This window comes from Cavia porcellus, unplaced genomic scaffold, assembly GCF_034190915.1.
Source record: "Cavia porcellus strain 051 isolate PalLab524CR breed Dunkin Hartley unplaced genomic scaffold, mCavPor4.1 scaffold_28, whole genome shotgun sequence".
Taxonomy (NCBI): Eukaryota; Metazoa; Chordata; class Mammalia; order Rodentia; family Caviidae; genus Cavia; species Cavia porcellus.
The window spans coordinates 41,574,489-41,601,378 of NW_026947511.1; the positions used below are offsets into that span (position 1 = coordinate 41,574,489).

General features: G+C 47.6%; 1 protein-coding gene across 14 annotated transcripts; it reads right to left on the reverse strand.

Annotated features, from left to right (window-relative positions):
- Nfya (nuclear transcription factor Y subunit alpha) lies at nucleotides 1–26,543 on the reverse strand. Of its 14 annotated transcripts, none has more exons than XM_063238924.1 (11): nucleotides 26,377–26,543; nucleotides 24,483–24,534; nucleotides 15,677–15,837; nucleotides 14,131–14,211; nucleotides 11,327–11,473; nucleotides 7,543–7,674; nucleotides 7,287–7,392; nucleotides 6,355–6,503; nucleotides 5,588–5,761; nucleotides 4,695–4,796; nucleotides 1–2,269 (listed from the first exon to the last, which is right to left on the reverse strand). In XM_063238924.1, the coding sequence occupies exons 3-11, from the start codon at nucleotides 15,749–15,751 to the stop codon at nucleotides 2,216–2,218; spliced, it is 1,020 nt and encodes a 339-aa protein (XP_063094994.1). In that variant the 5' UTR covers nucleotides 15,752–15,837; nucleotides 24,483–24,534; nucleotides 26,377–26,543; the 3' UTR covers nucleotides 1–2,215. The 14 variants fall into 14 exon arrangements, with proteins under 14 accessions (XP_063094994.1, XP_063094991.1, XP_063094992.1 ...); XM_063238921.1 differs by having other exon boundaries at nucleotides 6,355–6,521; XM_063238922.1 differs by having other exon boundaries at nucleotides 14,128–14,211.
- Between the last annotated feature and the right edge of the window lie 347 nt (nucleotides 26,544–26,890).

Sequence of the window (26,890 nt, forward strand, 5' to 3'; positions counted from 1 at the left end):
TTTCTTAGTATTTTATAAATTTATTTTAAAAAATAGCAATTGCAATGACATCAATGATTGATGACCTAGAGTCCCCCTTCTGCTGGGGGCATACAGCTGAGTCCCAAAGGAAAATCAAGGCATTATGATGGGGCACCCTGTAGCCAGAGAACGCTGTTGGTCCAGTGGTACAGACACGGACACGTTCCATGTACCACTGCAATTAAAATATACACATTTACAGTGACCCTGCAAGACAGCCACATAGCTATGCAGGAGCCCAATTCATCTGTCCATCGCGCCACGTCTTTGAGGTCATTGCTTACAGTCTCAAGGGCAAATGAGTAAAACAACTAGTAACGGAAAACCCAGCCCCTCCCCCAACCTGCGGGCTACTGTGGTTGGCTAAAATAATAAAAGGGTCATGAGTTAACTGAAATGCAGGGACAACATGACAACTGAAGCATTTCACTTCTAAAGAAAATTCAACTTGTCCCTCACAATGAAAACTTCAGCAACAATCTGAGGTTTACTATGTATAAACTCACATATGCAAATAAATAAATTTCAGAAGTGGGTCATAAGCACTGGAAACTGGGTCTCAGCAATCTCCTCCTGAACTTTTGGGGCAGTCAGTACCTGAAACTATCACCCACACTGAGGTGTGCAGTGAGCTTACTGAGGGGTCAACCCTCTGCATGCCTGGAAGCCAGCGGATGGGGAACCTATTTCACTTGCAGTTTAGCATAGTTCTGCACCCGTTTCTGCCATTACAATGGAGGTTCATGATGTCTTTTCTGTCTCAATATAGTTTGACATCAAAGACGCCCTACCTTTATGCTTAGCATTTAAACTGACCCTAATGCATAATTGATGTTTCCTGTTTCCAGAGAAAGCAGCCAACTCTTCTGAAGCATCACCTTGGTTCTCTCTTCAGGATCTGACATTTAGAAGATAGATTTCTGAGGCCTGGACCATCGTGGGAACAGGTCTGTTTTCTGGCCCCACCAGTCTGCAATTACTCCTGCAGCAAGGGTGCCACGGGAAAACCTTCCTGCACTGGGCCCAGGCAGAGGGGAAACGGAAAGTTAAGAGCGCTGACGATCAGCTGTCCGGGAAGGCAGCGGCAGAGTGCTCCCTCTCTGGGGCCAGTTTTGAGCCAGCACCCACACCTCGGGCTTCTGCTGGGGACCTGGCCTCTGCCCAGAACACTGAGAGTGAACTTGCCAAGGACCACACCTGATGTCTCCTGTCACTGCTCGTTAAAGGGTCTAAATGTAAATACAAGTTAATCTTTCCACCCTAGTGACCACCCCGGGCACCTACTGGCTGCAGAGGCACGCTCTGTCCACACATGGTGGCTGGTTCTCCTCCTAGCGGGACACACGCACCTGGTCCCCAACACTGTCCTAAGACCTATGACTGAAAATACCGAGTCTGCCTCTGTTTGGGACACGGCCTCTGTGCTTCTGCACAGGGCTGCTGGAGAGTTTGTTCTCTACTTAGGAAGTGCAGTTTCAAAGTCCAACACCCCCAGCTTCTCTTGAATTAGCCATAGCAAGAACTATAGTTGAAACATTCTTTAAAACCGAGGGAAACCCACAGGGAAAAAGAGAGCACAAGCAATCAGCAATGTGTTTAGGTGCTGTGCCGTAAACATGAGCCCAGTGTCTGGGCACACAGAGATTCTTACTACCAGAGCAGGTGACCGCAACTCCAAGAATTTATTGTTTCTGTCACAGTCTGGAGCTTCCTTGTGGGAAGCGGCTCTGACTATGAAGTGTCTATTCATTTGTCAGTCAGTCTGAGGTTCCCCGGAGGGGTGGACGCATCTGGGTTCCAGGGCAGGAGCAGTTGCGGCTCCCCGTCCCAGCTCGGCGGAGAAGGCCACTGTCCTCTGTGGAGACGGCGGGCTGCTTCACCAGCCGTGTAAGTGCTTGTATACTGCCAGGCGGCAGCTGCCTCCTCGTATCAGCCTAATTCATGAAATGTCAATGACTTCAACAGCTGGCAACAGGTCCTGACCGAAAGGGTGAGACAGAGGCTGGCGACTTCAACTTCCCAAACACTGCTGCAATTATAATACTGAGCCACTTATCAAAAACTAAGTGGTACCCGTCCTGCAGGGCAGAGTGTGAGTGTTAGGGTCCCCTCGGAAGAGTTGATCAATTTCCTGAACAGCGGGAAAGGCAAGGAACACCACCTCGATCAGCTCCACTGCATCGTCCAAGTGGGGTTAGGACACGCGGATGATCTGTGTCATTGCTTCCTCGTCGGCTTGGTTTGGATCCTAGAGACAGAGACAGCATAGTAACGATTAAAGCTCTCCAAAAGCATGAGAACCGCCAGCTCTCACACTGCATCTCCTCAAGGGAAAACAAGCAACTCTGAGAAGTAAACCAAAGTCTACGGTGCATCTAAGTTTGAAAATGCAGTTTGAAACAGAGTTCCATTAGGAAAGATAAACCTGTTTCTTAAAACTGCTTAAAGACAGTGTTACATTTTTCCTAAACACAGTGACTTGTGCTCTATTCTTAACCGCGCTCAGATGAATAAGAAAACACCCAGCAAAACGCTGACATCAGGCTGTATTGTGAGCCTTGACTTTCTGGTCATCACGTTTAAATCCTGAGTTTAGCAGGGTGGGAAAAAGCACGGGAATCTACATAATTTAATGCAGTCATTTGCTGATAGGGCTGAAGCTTTTAATGGGCAGTGATTTGCTTGGACTACAGCAGAAAGTCAGGAGCCCAGCAAGAGCTCACCCCTAAATCTTTTGGCTCCCATTCAGTTTTTCCACTGAGCCCCGGGTACTGCTTCTCACTTAGGCCGCATGGCACCAGGTTCACTGGGAGGCTTCTGCAATGCCTGAAGCTTCAGCAGGCAAGGTGGAGGGAGGAGCTGCGCTTCTGGGGCACCACGTCCTGACTGCGCACCCATCATGCACCACACACAGCACCAACGGGTGCCTAGCGTGTATTCTTACACGAAGTCTCGGAATATCCCTTGCTTTACCGACAAAACTGGCTAACACAGGCCAAGCAACACAACCAAGGTCATGCTGTTAGCACCTGCGATTGAAGTTCTTGGCTCTGGGCTCCTACAGTTGGCAGTCCACACTCACAAGACGCGGACTCAACAGCACAGCCGAGGACTGGCAGTGCCCATGGACTTAGTGCCCATGTGTGGGGTCCGGGGGAAACCTAGTCTGAATGCTGAGCCACTGCACGGAAGCTATGCATCTGTGGAAAGGGAACTGACATGGTAAAACCGCATTACTCACAAAGACTGGGCTAGCAGTACGGACTGTTCAAGGCTAAAGGGAGAACAGAGACCAAGCCAGGGGCACGGTGACAGAGTGGAGCAATGGGATGGTCACACATAATTGAGTTAGTGAGTGGGAGGGACTCATTTATTCAATCAACTACTGCTGAGTATTCAGAACTAGACACTACTGAATGCCAAGTGCAACAAACAAAATGGAGGGCAAAATCCTCTACCCCCTCCATATTCAACTGAACCAGAGGCTTATTACACACCACAGAAGACATTGTGTGACACTATGGCCTGAAGACAAGCAGAGCAGGGACCAGGAAACAAGAGGAGATGCAGCCAGAGGTCAGCAGAAACTGAGTGTTGGGGCTTGCCGGCCAGGCAGGACTCTGGGTTCCAGCCGGCGCACAGCAGAGGGCGGGGAGAAGGGCTGTCGCAGGACAGGGATGCACTGTGCAGTGTACTTAAAAGACGACACCGTGGGGCTAGGACGAGGGAACAGAAGCCAAAGGAGGAAGACAGCTAGGCAGCTGTTTTATTAATCCAAGTCAAAGAAAGGAGCAGTGGATTAGGTTGCTATCAGTTTGGAGGGAGGAGACCCCAGTTAAATTCTGGAGATAAAGGAGAACGTCCCCACAACCGGACTGTTTGGCTTTGGTAACTGGCTGGATGGACATGTTACCTGCTGCATGAGTGACTGGTCCATGTGTGATAAACAAACCAAGATCCTGTTGTGGACGGAGTGCCTGTAACTAGTAGAATCAGATGTGTATGAACCAACATATTACACAGCTAAAAGAATAAACCCTGGAATGGCACTGCCTAGGTTTGAATTTCAATGGAACATTTTTGTCTTTTTGACACAGGGTCTCTCTATGCAGTTCAGGCTGGCCTTGAGCTTACTTTGTAGCCCAGGCTGGTCTCGAGCTTGCAGTGATCCTCCTTCCTCAGCCTCTCGAGTGCTGGGATTACAGGCGTGAGCCACCACACCTGGCTAATGGAACATTTTTATTAGGTTTTTATCTTAGGCAAATTAGTTCTCAAAGCCCCAGATTCAATTTTAGAAGCGTGGTGACAGGTAATTAATATTTTGTGGGGCTTGGGGATGCTGCTAAGACATTCAGGAGAAAGCAAAAGGCTCATCCAGTGCTCCATAGTGCCGGCCGCCACTGCCACTATCCCACAAGGACAATGAGTAACTGGAGTGGTAACAAGAGAACCTCAAGAAGGGATCAACAGCAGTCACCGCGGGAGAATGCGAAGGCAAGAGAGGCCACTGATTAAAGTCCTTAAGAGCAAAGAAAAACTTAGGAGACACCACACTGTGCCTGGTTCAGAGAGCAACTAGGCTCTGAGTGTGAACACGCAAGGGCACTGCGGGGGCTTCCTCCTACAAGGCACAGTAATGACAATACGAAGTGGAGGAGGGCTGAGGCTCTTGCCTGCATGTGGGGACTGTCCTTTTCTTTGGGAGAGAAGAATCGTCCACCTTCACCTCGCTTCCGGGCCATGGCGTGACGGTGCCGGGACTCATGCAGGTATTTCTGAAAACAAAGAAACATAGCCACTTAGGGGACCAAGAGTCGGCTAGTTGCATCTGTGGTGTGAGCCCAGCTGCAGGGATAATGAGGACTCCGAGTCATGTGGAAAGCTGGTCAGTGAGTGTGAGGAAGACACCAGCTAATCACACAGAACTACTAGGGATGGGGAGGATGAGCACACAACTAGCAGTGTCTACCAGTGTCTACTCTCCTTTCCTGGTAACAGCCCAGTTTGAGCTGGCAAATAGCTATTCCAGAGTAAGCCTGCAATTCTAAACCTTATCGTAAGGTAGGCTGTCAGCAGGTAGTGAATTGTGGCCTATGAGACAAGCCACCGTCCAAGGCGGTGTGGTTTTCGTTCCCTTTGCTCCTAGGCTAGAGCCCAAGCAGCACGGGAGACCATCAGAGCTGTGAGACAGGAGGACGGGTCCTCAGAACTGCAGCAATGTGGTAGCAGCTCCGGTTAATTTATCTGAAGACTTCTTCTGTGTAAGCAAAAAAAAAAAAAAAAAAAAAAAAAAAAAAGCCCTGCCAGGGATGTAGCTCAGTGGCACAGTGCCTACCTGGCAAGCGTAAGGTCCCGAGTTTGATTCTTGGTACAAAAAACAAATAACTCACTTAAGCCACTGGCTTTTGTTGACGCTGCAGCTGAAGCTACACACAGCAGTAACAAATGTTAACTCCTGGGGACAGCAGCCTAATCTGCTCAAGTGGTACTCAAGGAAGCAAAGCATGGGTGCGTCTCAGGAACAGAACCCTGCCATTCCTGTCCTCGGCCTCCGTATCTCACCTACCCTCCTTTCCTTTGGAATTTTCCCTTCTGCCTCTAGTTTGGCCCGGGCCTGCCGTCTCTTAAGAATACGGTGGTACTGCTTGGCATTCACATAGAGGGGCTCTTCCTCCAGCATCTCTGCCCCAGGCAGCGGGATTCTTTGGATGGCAGGCACAGAGCCAGCTCCAGGCACCATCTGTGGGACAAGGGAAGCAATGCTTACTCCTGGCACACCGTGAGGTTTCCTGGTGCCTGTTAACCTACTTTCTTCTGATAGCCACCAAAACCTCATAGGACCCTTGGTTAAATGCAGATTCCTGGAAAACATTTGTATGAACACCCTGGATTTTAAACAAACATCCCAGAAGATTTTGTCATTGGGGCTCCGGAGCACTGAGAATGAAGTGGTCAAAGCTCTCTTCATGTCCATCTTTGGCTCCACTCCCTACATGTCTGCTGTCCACAATGACTAGAAATAGGAGTCAGCAGACCATGACACAGCACAAAGGCAGGCACAAGCAATGTTACTAAATGCCTGCTGTCGCAGAAGCAGATTAGCTCTGACTGTAACACAGCCCTAACTTTTCTAAACACACAAGCCCCGCTGTGCTACCGCAATCTTACTGTACAAGTGGATCTGAGCGACTTAAAAGCTGATTTCAATTCCACGAAGTCAAATGTTATGTTTTATAGGATACGTAAGATGGGAAGTCCAAGAGATTTGTGAAGACAAGAAATGCACGGAAAACTCCGGTACACGATCAGCAAGTTGAGCAAACTATTCCTCACCATCACCATTCCTCCCGAGTTGACCACGTTGCCTGCCACCGGCAGTGTCACAGTGACGGTTCCTTGACCACTGCTGGTTGTGTTGGTGTTGGCTCCTGTCTGTACAATCTGTGCTCCTGCCAGACTGGCTGCTGGGATGGTGATCATGCCTGAAACAGGGACTGTGACTTTAAGAAAACAAAACATAAAACAGGCACACAGAACGGGAAGAAGGGAACAGAGTTAGTCCCTCTTCTATCTGGCACACCCTCAACAACCCCAGAAACACACTGTGGAGAAAAAGCCCTCTTCCACTCCCCGACTCCTTCAGTGTGGCTTTCTATATATAACCCAAGGAGTCACAATCTTTGAAATTTCGATTAACCGTCTAGGACCCAGTTTGGAGAAAATCTGTCCTGGGAATGAACCGCTCCCCTGGGCATTCCAATTATACTGCTCTAAAGAAGTGGAGAGAGTTTCCATGGGCCTGATGAAGGCTGTATCCCCTGCTTGCATACACAGGAAGATGCTGCTCCAGGAAACAGGTTTCATATAGTATAGAAAGTTTATCCCAAATTGACAATGAGCCGATGACAGGAACGAAACTTAAAATGAAACCAGCATGTCAAGGCCCTGCTCGTTAATAGCAGTGCTTCATGACTTTTCACCATCCTGTCTGAGCTCTCTGGATCTTGCACACTGCAGAATTTTCCTCGCTAGGTAAGCTTTTAGTCAGGGAATTTAACTGAGATGTCCTTGACCCAGAAAACAAAATGTAAGTAGCAACAGCACTCTAAAATGGCAACTTGGGAGATGATCTTTTTTAAGGGGTTTTGTTTAAAAAAATTAGGTAAAAATTACCTAGAGTTTACAACTAAAATTCTGAAGCACTCCCAGTTGCTCAGGATGAAAAGATACTTAACAAGTCCTTGGGAAACCTGGGGCCCCCATACCTTGCTGCAAAATGGTGCCGTCCGCATTGACTGGCTGATAGACGATGGTCTGCCCTTCCGCGGTCTGTGCTACCTGCTGCCCCTGGACAGCGATCTGCTGCTGTGTCTGTAGGAAATGCACAAACAGGACATAATGCACATGTTCCAGAGGCAGCCTCAGGGGAAATGACTGTGTAGTCTTGACTAAATGAGGGTCAGGCTCTGTTGCACAGCCCTCTCCAATCAGCCGTGCCCTAGGGAGAGCGGGTGGGATTACCTGTGTCTGGCCAGCTGTGACCGCTGTCTGGGGCTGCTGGATGATGATCTGCTGGGTCTGGCCCTGCTGGCCCTGCACCTGTACAGCCTGCCCGCCCTGGATCTGGATCTGCCCAGGTGGGACCAACTGGATCTGCATGAGAGAACACAGGCTAGGATCTGACTGGCACTGCCTTTCCCCGCTCAGTGAAGTACTTCCCTCTAGAAAGCAAGGAATTTGCTCTAAAGAAAAAAAAAGATGGGAGTCCCACTCCGCTACTAGTAACGATAGTACTACTAACACTGCTGATAACTTTATCCATTCCCCAAATCATCAGGGAACAATGAACACAGTCTGGGAATCAATGACTTATTGACAATGGTGGCAAGGTTATTTAAAAAGTACATTCACTTAAAAATACACTCTGAAGGGCTTTAACAGTGAAACACTAGGTACATGTGTAATACATCTATGCAGGCATGTATTAAAATATATTCTTCACAAACCAAACGTCTCATGTCTTGAGGCCTTGATGAGGGCCCTGAGACACCAAGTGAAAGAACTCAGCTAAGCTGTGCCGGGATTCCTGACCCATAAGGTTTTTTTATATCTTAAGCCGCTACCTTCTAGGGTCATTTGTTACGCAACCACAGTTAACTACCCAGTTCATCAGACCACGCTTCCCTTGTCCCCATCTCCCAGGCCCTGGCCAGTGCTCCGTGCTGGCAGTACTGTCTGCCGCCCTGCTGGGGGCACTCCCTTCGTGGTTCCTAATTTGATCCTCAGGAAGCAAAAAGGAAAGCAACGGATTTTGAGGTATCCAAACCTTCTTTATTTTAATGGCGCTGGCCTCTTTATTAGGAGTATCATTGGAAACATGAAAAGTTTGAGAAATGTTTCTCTGAAATTTTGTAACTTGAAAAACAAAGTACTTTAATGGTTATACAAAATCACGTTTTCAGGGGATGACTGGATAGTTTTTTTGTTTTGTTTTGAATGACCAATAGAGAGAGCACTTAGGAAGGCCCCACCAACTTGAAATTTCTAGTATTATATAGTCAAGAAAACTCCCAATCCAAGTGTCAAGAACACATAGCTGCCAAGCACCTCTAGCCCACAGCAGCTCCCTCTCCTCTCACTACTTCTGTGACCATTCCTTCTTTGGATCAGTAGTATTTTTTGCAATGAGCCCAATCCTCTGTTCCACACAGCTTGTAGTTTAGAAGGAGGGCCCTTTTAGAAAGATAGATGCCTACAGTCCTTACCCCTGCATCTATTGTTCTGGTGTTCTATTTTGGTTTCACTGTATCAGTCTAGGGATTTTTGTTTTATTTTTGTCTTTCTGAGACAGAGTCCTGCTATGTAGTTCAGGCTGGCCCTGGGCTCCCTTTGTAGTCCAGACTGGTTCAGAACTCACAAAGATCCTCTTACCTCAGCTTCCCAAATGCTGGAATTACAGATATCTGCCACCACGCGTGGCTAAAGGATCTTAAATCTAAAATCATATGCAAGATTTTGCATATACTAGACAACTGCCCTTTTTAAAAACATGGGCTAGGCTTCATTGGAATTCTAATATGGAAAATACAATCCAAAAAAAAAACCGTTGAGTAGCTGGGCATGGTGGCACATACCTGTTAACTCCAGCACTGAGGCAGGAGGGTTGTTTGAATTCGAGCCAGTCTGGGCTATAAAGTGAGCTCAAGACCAGCTGAACTGCATAGCGAGACACTGTCTCAAAAAGACCAACAAAACAAACAAAAAAACGTTGAGAAGCATCCTTCATTTAAAAACTGGCTATTCGAGCCAGGTGCATTGGCACACAGCTGTAATCTCAGCGCTGAGGGAGGCTGAGGCAGGACTATTCAAAGTTTGAGGCCAGCCTGGAGAACTTAGTGAGAACCTGTTTCAAATTAAAAAACAAAATGTATCTCAGTGGTAGAGTCCTTGGGTTCAATCCTAGGACTGGATGGGTGAGGAGGAAGATTATTCCAAGAACACTAACAAGATGCAATCTCATAAAAAGGATAAAAGTCTCAAGCATTCTAAGAGAGATTGGGACCTTACACTTGATATACAAATGATTTTTTCCAAGTGATTAGTTATAGACATATTTGGAGGCAGGGAAACATCTCTTGTAGGAGAAGAAAAAAGGCATTAACTCAAGGGCTTAGGGCTGGAATCAACTCTAGGTAGCCCCTGATAGAGCTGCATTTATGGATAGAAAACACACAGGCTGCAGTCAAGACAGGAAATTTTGTTCAACAGCAGACCGGGAATTAAAGTCTAGTTGCCGTACCCATGATACCCTGGCCCATCACGGCACCACATGCTGCTGTTTGGTAGCAAAGAAAGGGCTGGAGCGGGCCAGAGAGGAAGGCAGCAGAGAAACGGCACGTGAACTCAGAAAAGCAGCTGAAAATGTATTAAAGCCTCCCACACTTACGCAGAAAGAAATATGCAAACCATTTTTAATTTCAACTACAACTCTATTCTGGCAAAACTATGACAATAGCATTAAAAGTGCTGTTTCTTGAGTAACTCTCACTCCAAAGAAATTACCCTAAGAATCCCAATAAAAAACAAAACTACTGCACTCAAATATGTTTACAGTAGCTTCACTCACACAAGCAAAATCGAATAAACCCTTAAATATGTTCTGTAAATTAGAAATTCTGATTCCTCAAACTGATTCAGTATTATGAAGAAAATAAAAAATGGTAACTAAGGGGCTGGGGATTTAGCTCAGTGGCATAAGTGCCTGCCTTGCAAGCAGGCAGTCGTGAGTTCGATCCCCGGTACTGATAAAAAGGAAAAAGACAAAAAAAAAAAAAAAAAAAAAAAAAAAAAAAAAAAAAAAGGTAACTAAGAAGACTGTGGAAATAAATTATATTAAAAAAAAAAAAAGCAAAACCCCTACATGCACAGTACAATGACATACAAAAATTCTCTTGTACCCTTTTTTCTAGGCTCAGACACATAACCACAGGGAACTGATTATTAGTCATAAAGATGAGATCACAGTCTACATCTGCAAATTATTTTTTACTAAAAATACTTTAAGACCGACCCAAGTCAACAGTTCCTCTTTGAAACAGTGACACGGTATTTGGAAACACTGTCCTAGGTTAACAGACATTCAAATTGTGGAAATGTTTTGTTGGCACAGTGCTGTGTGCACGCCTTCTGTACACTTCTGTGTCCACAGTAACTAATGCTGCCTGCAGGTCAGATTGTTAGAAGCAGGGCTGGCAGATGAGGTTTACAAGGGACAGTGAGATGTCTTCCAACCTGAAATTACCCAAAACAACTATTTGTATTTCTACATACTCACCTTAGCACCAGATATAATCACTTGTAAAAACTTTTTGCTAATCTGATGATAAATGTTAACTGTCAGCAGTTTGATAACTGCTGACAGTTATCAAATGTCATAATTAGGTGAGAGTTGCACGTAACAGCCCTACACATTTCTTTTCATTTCTCCTGCACCTTCACTGTTTATCTTTTCCCACTTCTCAATCAGTGAGTAACTTGAATGATAACTTATATGGAGATAATAAAAAGGATGACACTGCTGACTACACACATCTAAAGCAGACTGTAAACTCCTCCTCTAGCCCTGAGCCATTCCAACTAGTTACTCAAATAAAGAGGTTCCGGTCTTTACCACACGAAGGTAGAAAACTGACCACATACACTGGGGCAGGCAGGCAGGCAGGCGAGCCTGCCAGAGCTTTCAACGGTAACAAACACCCAGCTGTGGCACACAGCCACGCTCCACTGCTCCCCAGCTGCTCCTCACCTGCTGCAAACTTTGTGTCCCAGACACAGGGACTTGCATGATGGTTTGACCTTGTCCTCCGGGGACAGCCTGCACCATGATGGGCTGGCCAGTTGATGTGATTAACTGGCCTCCACTGACTTGTACCATTAATGGTTGCCCTTGGACCTAGAATGAAGGAAAATAAAAACAATGAAGTAACAGAAAGCACACACACACACAAAAAACGGTTTTTACCAAAAGACAAGTACTGGAACTATTTTGCTGCCTTGCTGGGGGGTGGGTGAGCGGGAGAAACACTTAGAAAGTGAAGTGTTAGTCCTGAAGTTATCTCCTTGAAGTAGCTCTGACACCTCTGGTTAAGTATCAAGCTGAATATTTTAAGGTGAGACGTAGTAGAGCATATCTAGTCAGACGTAAGGCAAAGGCTGTATCCATGACAAACATTTAATCAAGACATCAAAGATACTGGCCTTTTAAAGACCCAAGAAGGTCTCTAAAGAGGGCTGGAGGAGGCAATGAGGGGCAATGGAGATGGTGGTTAAAACGAATTACAGGTAACACAGGGAAGTAAAGCAGAGCACCTAGCATGACACTAGGAAGCCGGGCCCACGCGCTCTGCAGGCTTAGAGACCCTCCTCCGGCGGCCGCCCAGGTGGGAGGTCCACCTGCGACCTTTCCACCACACTCTGCCAATCTAGGTGTTTGGTGCTTAAAGGCTCATTGCTAAAAACTGGTCAGTCTGCAATCTTTGCTGGGCAGTTCACACTGGAACTTGTAGCACCTGCAGTTACTTTAGCTTAAACAGAAACAATGCCATATTTAACAGTAAGATCAGACAGAGCAGTCAGGCACACCAACAGAATTCCCAATGTTCCAGCTCCTGTGAGCACAGTGAGTACTCCAGAAACCATGTCACTGGAAGTGCTCTGTCAAGTCGAGTCTCAACGTAAAAATAAATACCCAGCAGAATGCTCTCGGAGGCCGAGTGAGCCACTTCAGAGGTGAATAAGAATGATCAACATAAGAGCTACAAGTTCCAAACTTTCGCTTTCCTATTCTACCTTTAGGAATTGTTGGTACAGAACAAAAACATTCCTAACTAACACACACTGCATTCCTGAAATGGCATGCTCTGACAACAGCCCACTGATTCAAAGGTCAGCCTGCGGCAGATCATGGGTCACGTCACAAGGGCCACGTACCCCCACTCCACCAGAATTACAAGATGGCAACCACAGGTTTTGGTGAATGGTCCTTTGCAAAACTCCACTTTACTTTTAAGGACTTTACAGCCTGATTATCTCATGCTTTCTCCTTCCCTTACATTCAAATTCCTTTTGCTACACTGATACTGTTTCAGGACAGGTTTATCACATGCAGACTTACTGCATGTATATTTAAAATTCTCCCAAAATACTGCGACCCTCCAAAGCATGATTTCCACTTCTTTTAAATGGAATCTAAGTAGTTAACAGAAGTTTTGAGACACTCTTAATAGTTTTCTAACTATTCACCATCTTATTTTCTCCCCCATTAACATGCTACACATGCATGTGGTGAATGATCTGAACAGCCCAGTGTTCACAACATATGAATGTTCACAGAACACATGCACCCAACAGAAGCCATTCAGTTAAAAGCACATCACACTCCCATTCTGTGAGTGGTTAATGATAACCCCAAATACTGTTTCATGTATTAATAAGACAAAGCAAGCATGAATCACACAGACAAGCTGCTGAACTCTTAAGATTCCTAGTTGGACAGGCAGCGCCTGCAAGTGCAGCTTCTTTCAGCCTGATTCTTGTCAGGAACTGACTGCATAGCATCTCCAGACACTGCTGGCGGTGCAGGTTCAAGGGTGAAGGGAAAGGACAGAGTACGGGGCAGTCAACTGCCGGGTGCACAGCAGTGCTAGTAATAAGGTGAGATGCCAGTTTTACGCTCTGAGCCATGCTCTCAATCATTCTCAATTCGGTGGAGGAAGGGCATCTCGGCAACTTCTAAAAAATCTAGTCATTTAGTCCAAGTAATCCAGAACAGCAAAGACTCGTGCTCCTACTCCTATTTTTATGTAAGAACTAGCTAAATCATAGCTCCATATAAAATATCTGACTCGGCCATATAAAATATGACCTCATGGCACTGGGGAAGAATTCTGGTTCTCTTTTTCTAACACATCCAAGCAACCAGTAAGAATTCGGACAGTGGCTGCAGTGAAAGAATATCCCACCTCTGCCCATCCAAGGGGTATACTGCAGTCTTTGAGTAGCTGGTAATAGACAGGTCATCAGTTCCCCAGGAAAGGCAGTAAAAACAAGCTGGGTTAACAAGAGACTAACAAGACTTAGTGATTAAATCAACCTTGCCAAACGGAATGCCTACCCTGCAGTCGAGCTGCCTTTCAATAAAATTAAAGGGCAGCTCAGGCTAGTCTGTGTCTTCTCTCTTCCCCTGGAATACACACAAATTCACAAAATTTTACTATGCAATCAGGTTATAGAACTTTAGCATAGAGTAAGTTCCAATGCCACTTGTGAGAATTTTTTCCTATCACTTCTGTATCTTTTCCAGGCACTGCCCCCCCCCCCATACATTAGCCAACGGTTTTCAGAAAACTTATGAAGCATTTACTACGTGAGTTGGCAGGGAACATTAGGAAACTGGCACCTTATAATAAAAAGCCTTGAGCACAATTAGCAGCACCAAAGACATGCGACTGACCGTGGCACTCCTGTTTGAGACCCTAACACAAACAGCACCACACACGAGGAGGACAGGCCCATGCAGTGCTTGCGGAGAATCAGAGAGGACACCACTACCTGGAGGGTCTGGACTTGCTGGCCTGAGGCGGATGCCACCTGGGCCTCAGTCTGCAACTGGACAGCAGTGACACCACCCTGCTGCTGAGAACAGGAACAGGAAGAGCTTGAAACGTGTCAGGAAGAAAATATATAGTTCGAGACATGAGAGCACCTTACCTCTTGGGGGAGGGGCAGGAAGGCTTCCTTTCTGAGCCTCCCCCGACCCAGGACTGTCAAACTGTACAGACTCCCTACGCTCCCTGTGCAGCAGATAGAAGACGTCAGCTCTCTGCCCCTACAGTCGACCTCAAAACCTTTTCCGCAACCCCAAAAGGTCAAAACAACATTATCAACGAAAAAACTTACAATGCGGGCCTTCCTCCAGAAACAGAATGTTTTACTCTTCTGCTTATATAATTAGTTCAATGCTCTTTTTATTTTTTTAAATAAGTTCATAGGAACAAAAAAAAATTTTTTTTCGTCTTTTTCATTTTTATCGGTACCAGGGATCGAACTCACGACTGTCTGCTTGCAAGGGAGACGCTTATGCCACTGAGCTAAATCCCCAGCCCCAGGAACAAAAATTTACAAGGTTCTAACAGCCTTGACATCATGAGGAAGAATTTCTGGGGTACAAATGCAACCTCCAAAAAATGAAGAGTGAATGACCACTGTGATCCAGTATGATCCTCATGAGACCACTGCCTTTATGTGCCCAAACTCAGCTTTACTTCTACCCTGCTGGACTGCCCCAGAAGCAAGGCCTAGAGTGACTCAACCTCACCTCACGGAAAGGCTGGACAGAGGGGCCCCCACCCTCCCCGGCACTGGCCTGAACGGAGGGCCCGTACGGAGCCATCCATCCCAGCAGCTCAAGGGCAGGCGGCAAGGGAATGTAAGCAATCCACCTCCTAATCAAGAGCCTTTCTTTCCTCTGCTCCACTGGATCAAAACAGCACAGAATCAATGCCTCCTTTGCCATTTTTCCTAACTACTTTTCTACATTGGCTAAATTCCATTTTGAAGACAAAAACATTCCCAAGATATCAATCTTGGGCCTACGGTAAAACTGAAGTGTAATGTATTTCTTTTTTTCTTCAAGGATTGGGAGGAAAAGTGAGATTTTACTAAAATACGCCTGGGTAAAAAAACATCAGAAAAACTGTATACATACAAGGACACACTTTATTTTTTAAAGAATAAATGCACAGTCCAGGTGTGGAGGCACACATCTGTAATCCCAGCACTTGGGAGGCTGAGGCAGGAAGATCACCGTGAATTAAGGCCAATCTGGGCTACAAAGTGAGTTCAAGACCAGCCTGAACTGCATAGCAAAATTTGTCTCTAAAACAACTCTGTGTCTTAACCTTTAATGAGATAAAAGAGGCAATTTACTGTTTAAACCACGCTACCACAAAGGGCGGATTCACAGTGATGACATCACGGGCTGACACGGCACTTCGGCAAGAGCAACCAGAGAGAGACCTCTCAGGTGACTCCCAGAGCGACACACCCACCAACAAGTGTGTTCTTGCCAGGCTCCAGGGCCCATCTGCTTCCGTACCTGCTGCTGGATCTGGCCGGCCTGCACCACGATCTGCTCCGTGGAGCTATTGCTGCTGGCTGTGTACTGCTCCATGGCGCCTCCACACCAGCGCTGCACACAGCAAGCTTCCCGCTGCAGACCCTCGAAGATAGGGAGGCGGCGCGTGCCTACTGGTGAGGCTGGTAAAGAAATGAAAATGAGATGGTCGTGCAGGCCTTGGCTGAAGAGTCACCTTGTCAGCTGTCATTGTACTTATCATTTGCCAGAGAACAGGGTAAGACAGTAGGAAATGTTTATACTGAACGTGTTAACTGTAGGAGGGTTTCATGGCAGAGTAATACTGTCATGTTTAAGAAGTCTTTATTTTATTTTTCTTTTGAGACAGTCTTCCTACATAGTCCAGAGGGACCCCAAGCTCACTGCAGTCTTTTCACCTCAGCTGCCTGAGTGCTGGGGTTTTTGCCACTTCTTATTAGCACCTTTAATTTTCAGTCTTATCTCTGCAACATTCAGGCCTCAGTAATACTCATAAAAAGTCTTTGCTACAAGGCCAATTAAAAATTTTTTTCTTTTAGTCAGTAGAGTATAAATTCAGTAGTATTCAGTTTATTACTTATTTTTTATTTGAGGGAATATACTGTAATTACAGAATAAACATTCCTTGGTTTCTTTAATTTGTAACATTCACCTTTTGGGAGGTGCCCAGAGCCAGAATCACACTAAACCAATCGTGGGTTAATTTCGTAATCTCTGATCCAGCACACTCTCTAGATCCAGCCACTTCTGAAAAGGGCCACCTATGGTCGCGTAAGGTTTTGGGGCACGGCCAGACCCGAGCCTTAACACTTGGATGGTGCCAAACCCCGCACAGCCTGTTTTTACCTATGTTCTGCACAGCACTGATACTTAGTACTGGAGTCCGTCTGTCCTTCCATGTTTTATGCACTGGTGTCTCTGTATCAGAAGGACTCTTGTACTTTGGGCCATTATTAGGTGAAGTGAGGATTCCGTGAAGCCACGCAGTGCAGCACTACTATGGGTAGCTTGTAACTGAGGCGGCTGGTGAGACACTGGGCGGCAGTTATTACTGCACGGCTCCACTACTCGCCGCTGGCTAGGGGTCCTGAGAGCGTACCCCACTCCTAGGAACGGCCTATTTTTGAAGCTTCTCAGTTGTTTATTTTTGCAACGTTCCATTTAGTACAGTATCTTGGGACCACGGGCCACTGAAACTAGAAAATAAAAACACAGATAGCAAGGACTCTTAGAGGAAACTCTTTCTCTTACTGACATAATTTTCTTCAAAGAAAGACTTAAGATGTGTCATAGTCTTGAATTTAAATATCTAGTAACACTTCACTGTTTATCAGACAATGTCAACTTTTTATTTGGGGAGTCTTCTGTTATATTCTGTTGGGAGCCCCTGAAGCTGAAAATTGACCTATGGCATGACTCAGACATCACCCTACCAAACACAAAAGGGTGACTCGGTTTGCCAGGTGAAGGAATTGCTACAGCGCAGAAAACACCAAGCTCTTAAGACAATCCAAGTAATGGGCTGCTAGGCAGAAGGGCTGAAATCGACATCGTCCCTCCCAGTACATAGACAAACATTCTGCACTGGTTGAGCAGTACCTTTCTTCCCGTCAGGAGAGGAAGGGCTCCACCCGACCTCAGCTTTGCCTTTTTTTGGCCTCATCCTCTGGCAGTCCTTCACCCCAAGAACCCCAGGAACCACATGGGTAGAAAGTAGAAAGGCCAGTATGATGAGCCCCAACAACCCCACCACCCCACCTCAACACAGCCCACGCCCCATGCACCTGTCCCTTTTCCATTCCATCCCTGCTGAAGCAAATCCCAGACACCACTAATGTAAAAGTTCTGTAAACACTGTAGCATCTACGAATGCTCACTTGTCTTTAGATCACTTTATCATGATACCCACCTGAGTATCATTTTCAAACATTAAGGAATTACTAATTCCTTAAAATTCAGCAAACATACAGTTATTGTTCAAATTTACCCTTTTTACACACCTTAAGACCTGCAAAATCCCTTTTCGAAAACCAGGATATTAGATAAATTACAGTGACGATGGCAAGCCTTGAATAGACTTCACTCAAAAACCAAGATTACATAAATTATCAAAGGTAATTCATTATGTAAATACAAGGCAGGAGTTAGACGTAAAAATGCGCATATACTTTCCTCTTTTTCTCTAGGCTTTCATACATTACAAAATCTGAAAGGTAAAATTACAGAAACTAACTAGTCCACACACTGGGGCGTGGGGTCACTTGTACGGTGTTTCAGTGAGGTGCACTGAAGGGTTGAATCACAGAGTAGAAACTGAAGAAGTCCCCCCCAGGGTCCACCTTGGCACTCCTGGGAAGTGGTGGAGTCTGAAGAAGTGGGACGCCACACCCCCTGAGGAAAGGGAACCTGTCTCTTCCTGTACAAGGTGAGGTTTTGCCTGGAGCTGCCTCAGCACAGGTCCCCAACAATGGAGCTAATCATGGACTAAAATCTCCCAAACTGTGAGGCGAAATAAACCTCCCTCTTTATAGGCTGATTATTTCCAGGATTCACCATGGCAACACCAAGAGAGCAGACTACTAGTATGTGTCCAGGCATTGAGCCAAGGGCAGTGACACCTAAAATTTACCAACTGCATCAAAGTGACGGCGAATACGCAGGTGGAGACACAGGTAGGTATCTGATGGGGCAAGCACGGGAAGATGCACACGTAGGCTTGAGTGGGAGGCAGGCGGGTGGGTACTTACAATTCTTTCGACCCACCGCACGGGGTGTCATTAGAACACTGCTGGCATGCCCTGAATCAATTCCAAATATTTACTTTCATGGTCATTTTGACTCTGAGGACCAGCTAGAAGTTGCATGGTCCCCAGTCTGGAAAATAAGGTGGATGATGATTCGCTAATGTTTTTAGGACTTCCTCACATTTCGCCTGTCCCCAGTTCCCTTCCTGCAAGGCATCTTTCCTTGACTAATTTTCAGAAATTTACATCTTATCAGCCTGAATTACAAACTACAGTGGAAGGACACATGGGAATGACTAACCAACATAACAGCACAAAGATCTTTTTCCCAGTCTATTCTGGTAATGCAAATGCTCCAATTTCAGAACAAACTCACTGTGCTCTGCGGGGTAAAAACGGCAGCGACACCGTTAACAAGGGAGGATTCAGCTCGGCCCACAGGACTGAACTGCAGCAAGGGCGGATGGTCTTTCCTGGGGCGTCTCTGCCCATGAGAAGGACAAAATCAAGTCAGCCAGATGGAGTCTGTCTAGCTCTGGCTCCCGGCAGAGTTCCTCATGTTTTCTTCCTCAGGTAGAAAGAGTAAGACTCTGTTTATTCTGGCTGGCGTGAAAATTTTTCCAGAGCATCTCTGCCCTATGATTTCAAAGTGCAGAAGTAGAAATCCAGTCTACCACTACGAAGTCAATCTACGTGGACACAGTCTAAAGCCAAAACTTCCTGAAACTCAACCAGAGGCACGTGAGACTCCCTCAGATCATCGTGTCTGACACCGCTACCACATAAACCCTGGACGAGAAACTTCCTCTGGACTGAAGCTTCTTGATTTGCCCCTTTTCGCTATGATACAGCATGTGCCAGACATTCTTCTAAAGGTTGTAGAAATAAAAAAGAAACTGATGGCCATATATGGTGGCATATGCCTATAATCCCAGCACGTGGGAAGCTGAGGCAGGAGGGTCACTGCAGTCTCCACCAGCCTGGGCTGCATAGTAAGTTCATGGCAAGCCTGAACCACCTAGTGAGATTTTTGTCTGGAAAACCAAACCAAATCCAAAAAACCAAACCAGATTAAAATTCTAACTTCAAAGACTCTTAGTTTTATAAAGTAATAAAATCCCATACCAGGATCCTAAGAGAGACAGTGTTTGGGAATCCGAGGACAGATTTATTATACCTGCATATAAACACAGCAGGCACGAGGAAACGGTGCCACAGGAACTGGTGTCAAGTGTGACAAGAACTGACAGTGATGACGGAGAAGGGAGTGGAGCACTCCAAAAGAGGAGCACAAAATAACAACAGACAAGCTTCAGCATATGAAAACCGCTGCAAAAGGCCTCGTGACCAGAGCAAGTGACAGACGACACTACAGTTAGTGGCCCTTAAAACGGCAGGCAACAAAACTCTGCAGACAGGCACAGGCCACGGAGACACAGAGGACAGCTGTCCTTTGCAAAGACATTTAGCAAATTATCTGGTAGTTCTCATGGGAGCACATACGACCACTTGAAAACACCACGAGCTGGGAGTGCTGGCACGTATCACTCCAAGCTGCAGGCCACTTGGGTACACAGCGAGTTCCCAGCCAGCCTGGGCCGCATGGTGAGACCCTAAGCCACAGTACCTCATTCACCACCATGAATCATTTGGGAATTCAGTGAATTCAGAAAGAAAGCCTTCCTAAAAGTGCCAAAAGGTTCAGGGGTGGGAAGAGGACAGAACAGACATTTTCTCAAACGTACTGTTCACATGATCACAGCAAACAGAACTTTAACCACATAGGGGAGCTTCCACGAGTCAGAAACCAGTTTCTGTCAGCCTTAAGGAAAAACGTATCTGTGTATGTCACAGTAATTTTAGATTTCCTCAAGGTGTGGAAAACGAGAGCAACACTCCAGACAAGTGGGGGAACCAAGCTTCATTAGGCCAGCTGGCCCAGAGGAGTCGCGCACTCCAAACTCAGAGCCCTGAACTTGGGAAAGTAGGGTTTACACCTTTGTTTTACTTGGGGTGGGCCAGGAGCGTGCTGAGCAGAATTTTACAATGAAAAATGAAAGTTTTGCAGGTGGTGTTATCTTGCGTTGGCTGGGGGGGGCGGGGGGCGGGTAACAGAAGCTGTAAAATCATAAAGAAGCACAGAACAAGAACAAAACACAACCTATTAGGAGGGGCTCGGGATGAAGTACTTGGTGTGGTTACAGAAAACTAGGGTGGTGGGGGAGCAGGGCACCAAGGTGGTCTATTTCTCATTCCCCCCGATAGGGCATCACCAGGGCCATGGGGCTGTAGTCTAAGTGAGCTCTGGACCCAGTCTCAAAGAACTGTGGGTGACACTGAAATAGGCAAGGACTAAACATCAATGGAAGACAGATGGAGCCCGACAGCCCAGTCAAGGGTGTGAGGCCGTCGTCCAGCACTCTAGAGCAGCTGGAGGCTGTTTGCAACTATCTGATCTGGTGGGCCGATTTCCGAGATTTCCGGTAGCCTGATGAACGACCCTGATCCATTACCACAAAAACAACATTCTTGCCCCAGGAAGACACAGGCGCCTCCTCTTTCTGCTGTTATTAAGTCTAGGGTGTGTTGATTTTGCAGGGTTACTGCAGCTATGGAGTTGATTTCTTTTTGTAAACCTAGTATGGAATTGGAGATTCCCCCTGAGCTATCAGTTAGGTCTTGAGAACGTGACTAGTAGGTAACAGAGGCAGCTGCCATGCCTGCAACCCTTGTCCTGATGCCCATGGCAATGCCCTAGCTGCTGGGAGGGATATGAGTATGGAAGTAGCTCCACAGTGTTGGGCAGGGGACTGGAAGCTCTATTTCTCCAGGCAAGATATCTATTTTTGGGGTGAGAAATACCAGTTGGCAGGAAGGCAGAGGTAAGCACAAGTTCTGCAGAGTCAAAACAGCCCTGGAGTAGTTAAACAGAAATGGTTATGTATGTCTGTAGGCCACCTTTTTGGGTTCTTTTCCCCAGATTCCTACAGTGACAGCTAGGGCTGGCCCTGAAAATGGGCACGCGGGGGGAGGGGGGCCCTCGATGGGTTTTTTGGGTGGCACACCTGGTCTTATTTTCCCAATGTAAAAGGAACTGCTTAGTATCCATCAATGTCCATGTGCTACAATGTTGGAGGTTGGGTAACAGAAGGCAGGTAGCTGGAGCAGCTGCCAGTCTGATAGAATCCTTTCTATGGTTCCTGATGCTGCCTGTGGAGAACACATTCCAATTGTAATGTAGGGGACCTGGCAGCCACTGCACAAGTGTGACTGTTAAGAACCTGGGAGGTGTCTAGGGTCGGTTGTTCTGTTACACAGTAAGTAGCCAGGGGAGGTTCACATACAGGAGGAGGGTTGTGGCTCACCTGATCTTGGGGCATGTGTAGAATAAGTGTGAAGTTACAATTGGAAGGGGGGCAGGAATCCTAGGGGGACCCCTGGAGACCCTTCATGGAAGAGGCAAAGCATGGCCTAAGACAAAAGCGTATCATCAGATGTTACGGGTTCCAAGATAAATCAGTGTCAAGAAGCCACTGGGGTGGAGACAGAGAGCACCTCAGATTGATTCTGGCATTCTTCAGCAGGGTTTTTTACATCATAGATGGAGTACCAGGAGGACTCAGCAAGGGACCAAGTTATAAGTGGGACAAGGGTGGCCTCTGTGCAGGTTGTAGAGGCAAAAACTCAAAGCCAGCAGTGTTGAGCTATGTCAGGCCGGGAGTGATTTAACAAAGTCTAAAGGAGTGCTAAGGTCTTGATCAGGTAAGAGGGGAGCAGGTTTCAGCCTGCTTGTTCCATGACAACAGTGACCAGGGACAGCAGTCTCAGGTTTTTGGCACTGGCCATCATTGATTAGGTTGAGAATGGGTTACTTTTCAAAGGAAACAGGAGACACTGGTGAAACACCCTATATACGTAATAAAAGCGAGGGCTACTAGAGCTCTCTGGATAGTAATTCACTGGACTGGTACAACTGCGGCAGAGACTGGCAAAGATCAGAGGAAGCTGCCCAAAGAGACCCAGGAACCAGGGACAGGAGTCCACAGAGTTATTCAAATACTGTGAACGGTGTCCTCAGGCTTCAGCCATGCATGGACTGGTCAGCCTCCAGTGTGACCACAGCAGGGCGGTTGTCTTTTAAACTTGGCCTTCAGTTGAGTTTAGGATGGAATGGCTCACGATGGAGTTGGGGTTTTGGGGATCTGGATGAGTGATTCAAGTCAGGGGGCCGGGGGTACTTTGGGATATGCACTCTTAAGCCTGGTATAGCAGATACTCGGGGTGATGCCTTGACAGTGGTAGGGGTAGCAGGCACAGTAATGTGAAGTCCAGTCCAAATGGGCTGGAGGAGCTCTTTTTCGACTCAGTCTCCTGGATGAAATGGATATACTGAATTATGAGTGGGAATAGGGGTTCTAAGACAGTTTCATTAATTTGAGAGATTTTCCCTAGCATTTGTAACTCTCAAGTTACAGTGATCCTAGCTGTCTAACAACTCCCTCAAAATGCTGCATACAGTGGAGGTCTCTCAAATATCATTTCATATGGTGACTAGCCCATGTGTCCAGGTGTCCATCTAAGCCTAAGCATGGTTGTGGCAGCATCTCTATCCAACAGCTTGCTGTTTCTTGACAACTTAGCTATGATGGTCTTTTGAGTCTGATTTATACATTTTACTTTGCCAGAACTCTGTGGCAACCAGGTTACATGTAAGTTCCATCTAATCTTTAAGGGGTCTGAGAAGCTTTGAACAGCTTTGGCTACAGAAGCAGGCCTGTCGTCACTCCCAATTGACAAGGGGACACACACTGAGGGATAACTTCTCTGAGGGGAAGTTGAACAATTTTAGGCTTTTTCTATCCTGGTTGGTTTGGCCTCTATTCATCCTGAACAGGTATAGACAATAACTCGCAGAAATTCGTGTAAGGTTTCATTTCAGTACAGTCTATTTGTAAATTTTTAATGGTAAGGTCCTTGTATGTTGAATTCCTGGAGGTGGCTGTGGTCTCTGGAGAGGATTTTGTGGGCGCCAGTCTGACATCTCTGATAGACAGTGGCAGGGTGTTAGGAGTCCTGGCATGTAGTAGTATCTTTTTAGGCTAAGTCAAAGTGCTCGAGGAGAACTGGTCTCGATGTCAAGTGAGGTGGTTGGACTGGATGTCAGTGAGGGGAGTGGCAGGTAGAGGAATGGTTGCTGGGGGATTAAAGAGCAAACTAACTGGAGACTTTGGTGGAGAGATGGATGGGGTGGGGACTGTCAGGCAAGACTACTGGGGGAGGCACTGAAGGATGGAGGCTGGGTCACCACTATGAATGGTTTTCTCCTTTTGGGGATCTTTAGTCCAGATTGAGAGCCACAAAAATCTAACTCTGTCCCTTCCTATTCACACAGAATCAGACCTATAGTGGGAAGGTCTGAAGAAATTGTAGCCAGGAGTTAATATTAGATGGGTTGGGGTGGCTTTGCTTAGTGACAACTCTCCATATTGCATATATCATCTGAATGTCTAGGATTCCTTCAGGGGCCACACTACATTGAATCTGGGCCAATCTACTTCACAGAGGGTCTGTAACCTTGTGAGCTTTACCTTTATTCCACACTCTCCAGTAAACCCTTTCTTAAAAGTTTTGACCACACAGTCTAAGACTGGGTGTTTTGTCCATGGTGTATGTGGTGTCCCTTGAAGGAAGGCGCAATGGGCAAGGGAAGGGGAGTCCACTATAGGAGACCACTCAGGTGCCCGCCTGGTTGCATCCCTTGCTGGAATTTAGGCGCATCTTGGCTATGGTACAGCCATACAAACTTCGACCTGGTCAGCCTCCTACCTTGGGAGGTGAGTCACTGTTATGCCATATAATGGTGCCACGAAAATGCAGGCTGGGTCCAGTCAGGCTCCAAGTCAAGGCTGTGGAGCTGCGCATACTACTGCCGACAAGCCACGAACTAGTCCCCCCTCCCACTCCTGGTTGAAGTATCTGACCCAAGACCACGGGGGTGAACAAGCTTCCCTTCTGTCCTCTGGGACTAGGCCCTAGGGCCCTACCTTATTCTGGAGTACTGTCAGAAGACTGGTTCACTTCTCCTCCAAGTCTGATCTAGAAAAGAAGGTGTAGCCATTAGTTGCTGTCCTTTGATGAAGGAGGTCCTGCTGAAAGATGACAGGATCTCACCTCATTCCCCAGAGAGGGCTCTCCGTGGCCACTTTTTGACTACGAGCCCTGGTTCAAGAGGCCAGTGCATTTGGTTTCCCAGGTAGGGAACCAAATGTTACAACCATTTTAGATTTACTGAAGGTGTGGGAAACAAAAGCAGCATTCCAGAGAAGTGAAGGATACCAAGCTTTATTAAGCCAGCTGGCCCAGAAGAGTTAAGCACTCCAAATTCTGAGCCTTGAGCTTTGGGGAAACAGGGGTTTTATACCTTTGTTTTATTGGGTTGGGCCAGGAATGAGCTGAGCAGAATTTTACAAAAGCAGTTTTGCAGGTGGTATTATCTCAGGTCTGGGATATATGTGTGTGTGGAGGGGGAGGGAGAGTAGGGTAGCAACAGACGTTGTAAAATCTTGTGGTTATAAAGTAGAACAGAACAAAGACAAAATATTACCTATTGGTAGGGGCTTGAGGTTGTGATCACAGAAAACTAGCACAAGGGAAATTAGAGCGGAGGGGGGCACAGGATTTCATGATGATCTTATTTTATACATTATTTATTTTTAGCTCTCCTTTACCTGCACCTCCAGATAAAAATAACTGCTAAAAAAAAAAAAAAGCCAAAACAATCCCTGGGAAAACTTACAAGTTAAGTATTTACCAACTGGGCTTTCCCGCCCAAACGCAGTAACCCTGCCCACTTTCCTACCTACTGTGCTTTCTGTCTCAAATACACATGGCCCATGTGGGCCTCCTAAACATGCTTTTCTTTCATCATGCTCTTCTATCTGAAGAAATCTCATGCTTCAAGGGCTCCGAAAGTGTGGCAAAGAAAATGACCCAGGCTGTTTGCTACCGGGGTCACGGCATTCACTGGAATGGACTGGCCCCCCAACCTGGCACCAAGAATGGGCACCACCTAGCTTTGATCTGTCCATCTTCAGGATCAGGGCGGCTCTCAGCCCACCCCCTCCGCACAAAGGGACTGCCACGAACAACAAATTGTCCCGTGGAGATGCAAATGGAGATCCCCTCCCACCCTAACAAAACCATGCGACACTCACTCCACGTTCCAGACATGCTTAAAAGAAAGGTTAGCAAGAGGACAGAAAGGGGGAAGGGAGGGGACCACAAAGTATGTGCACTGAACTAACAGGGATCAAGCCTGACATTTTGGAAGGAGACAAGTGTGAAAGGGAAACGAATCGGTGCACTCCCGGAAAAGAGAACGCATGGATTATACATTGCTGCCAGATGCTCAGCAGCAGGCTGGGCAGGAAGAGAGCTCGGCGGGCTCGGGTGCGGGAGGAGGAAATGACGGCGGGGGTCACCGGACAGGCGGGGCGGTCCTGACCGGGACGGGGTGGGGAGACCCAGGCCCCGCGGCGGGGGCCGGGGTGCGGCCCCCCTTCCCGATCCGAGGCCGTGGCGCGCGCACGCGCGCGTGCGTGGAGGGCGCTCGGGGTCGGCGGGTCAGCACCCCCGGGCCTGGAACTGGGCCTACGGTCGGGGCCACCACCGGTCGGCAGCAGCGCCCTGTCAGGGCCCGGACCCCGAGGAGCCTCTCCCGGGCGCCATCTCTCGCTGGCGGGCTCCGCAGGCCTGGGCCGGAAGCCCAATCACCGCGCGGCCCCCAGCCCGGGCAGCCCGCTGCCGCGCTCGGCGAAGCTCCGCTCGGCTCCCCGGGCCCGACGGGCGCCTGGGCCTCTCCTGAGTGGTCAGCGAGACCCGCCAATCGGGGCGCTAGGGCCGGCTCTGGGCCGCTGGATATTGGCTCCTCATACTCACCGTGCCTCGCTCCCCCGGTTCGCTGCCCGCGCTGATTGGCTCCAGTACCGGACTCCGAAACCCAATCAGAGGCTCCAGCCGCCGCTGCCGCCGCCACTGCCGCTGCCTCGCAAAATGGCGAACCCGAACAAAGGGGAATCCGGCCTCCCTCCAACCGCCTCCGCGCAGGCGCCTCGGAGACCACGCCCCATAACCCCGGCCAGGCTCGCCCCGCCCTCTCCCTGAGGAGCAATGCGCAGGCGCTACTCGTAATCCACGCCTACTTCCTGGATTTGACGCCACCTCCGGCCGAAGGACTACGCAGGCGCCTTCAAATCGTGCCAGAGCCTTCAACTCTAACATTTCTCTGCGCCTAGTACCACGCAGGCGCTATTTCGCCCCTTTGCCAACTGCCCACCCCCTTCTAAGAGAACACGGGACACACCCCTGGAGCTAATGCGCAAGCGCCGATTTTCCAACTCGCGGTCGGCTCTCAAGACGCATGCCCAAGCTGCGGCGGAGTTTCCCGCCGGAA

Bases quoted from the DNA above. Each gene is read 5' to 3' on its own strand.
- Nfya (XM_003473874.5), bottom strand. From the start codon at position 15,751: ATGGAGCAGTACACAGCCAGCAGCAATAGCTCCACGGAGCAGATCGTG. The intron at 6,522-7,286 runs GTATGGGGGCCC...GTTTTCTTAAAG, and splicing joins CGGCACCATTTTGCAGCAAG to TCACAGTCCCTGTTTCAGGC. The intron at 2,270-4,694 runs GCAAGAGCCTCA...CTCTGTCTCTAG, and splicing joins AGGACAGTCCCCACATGCAG to GATCCAAACCAAGCCGACGA.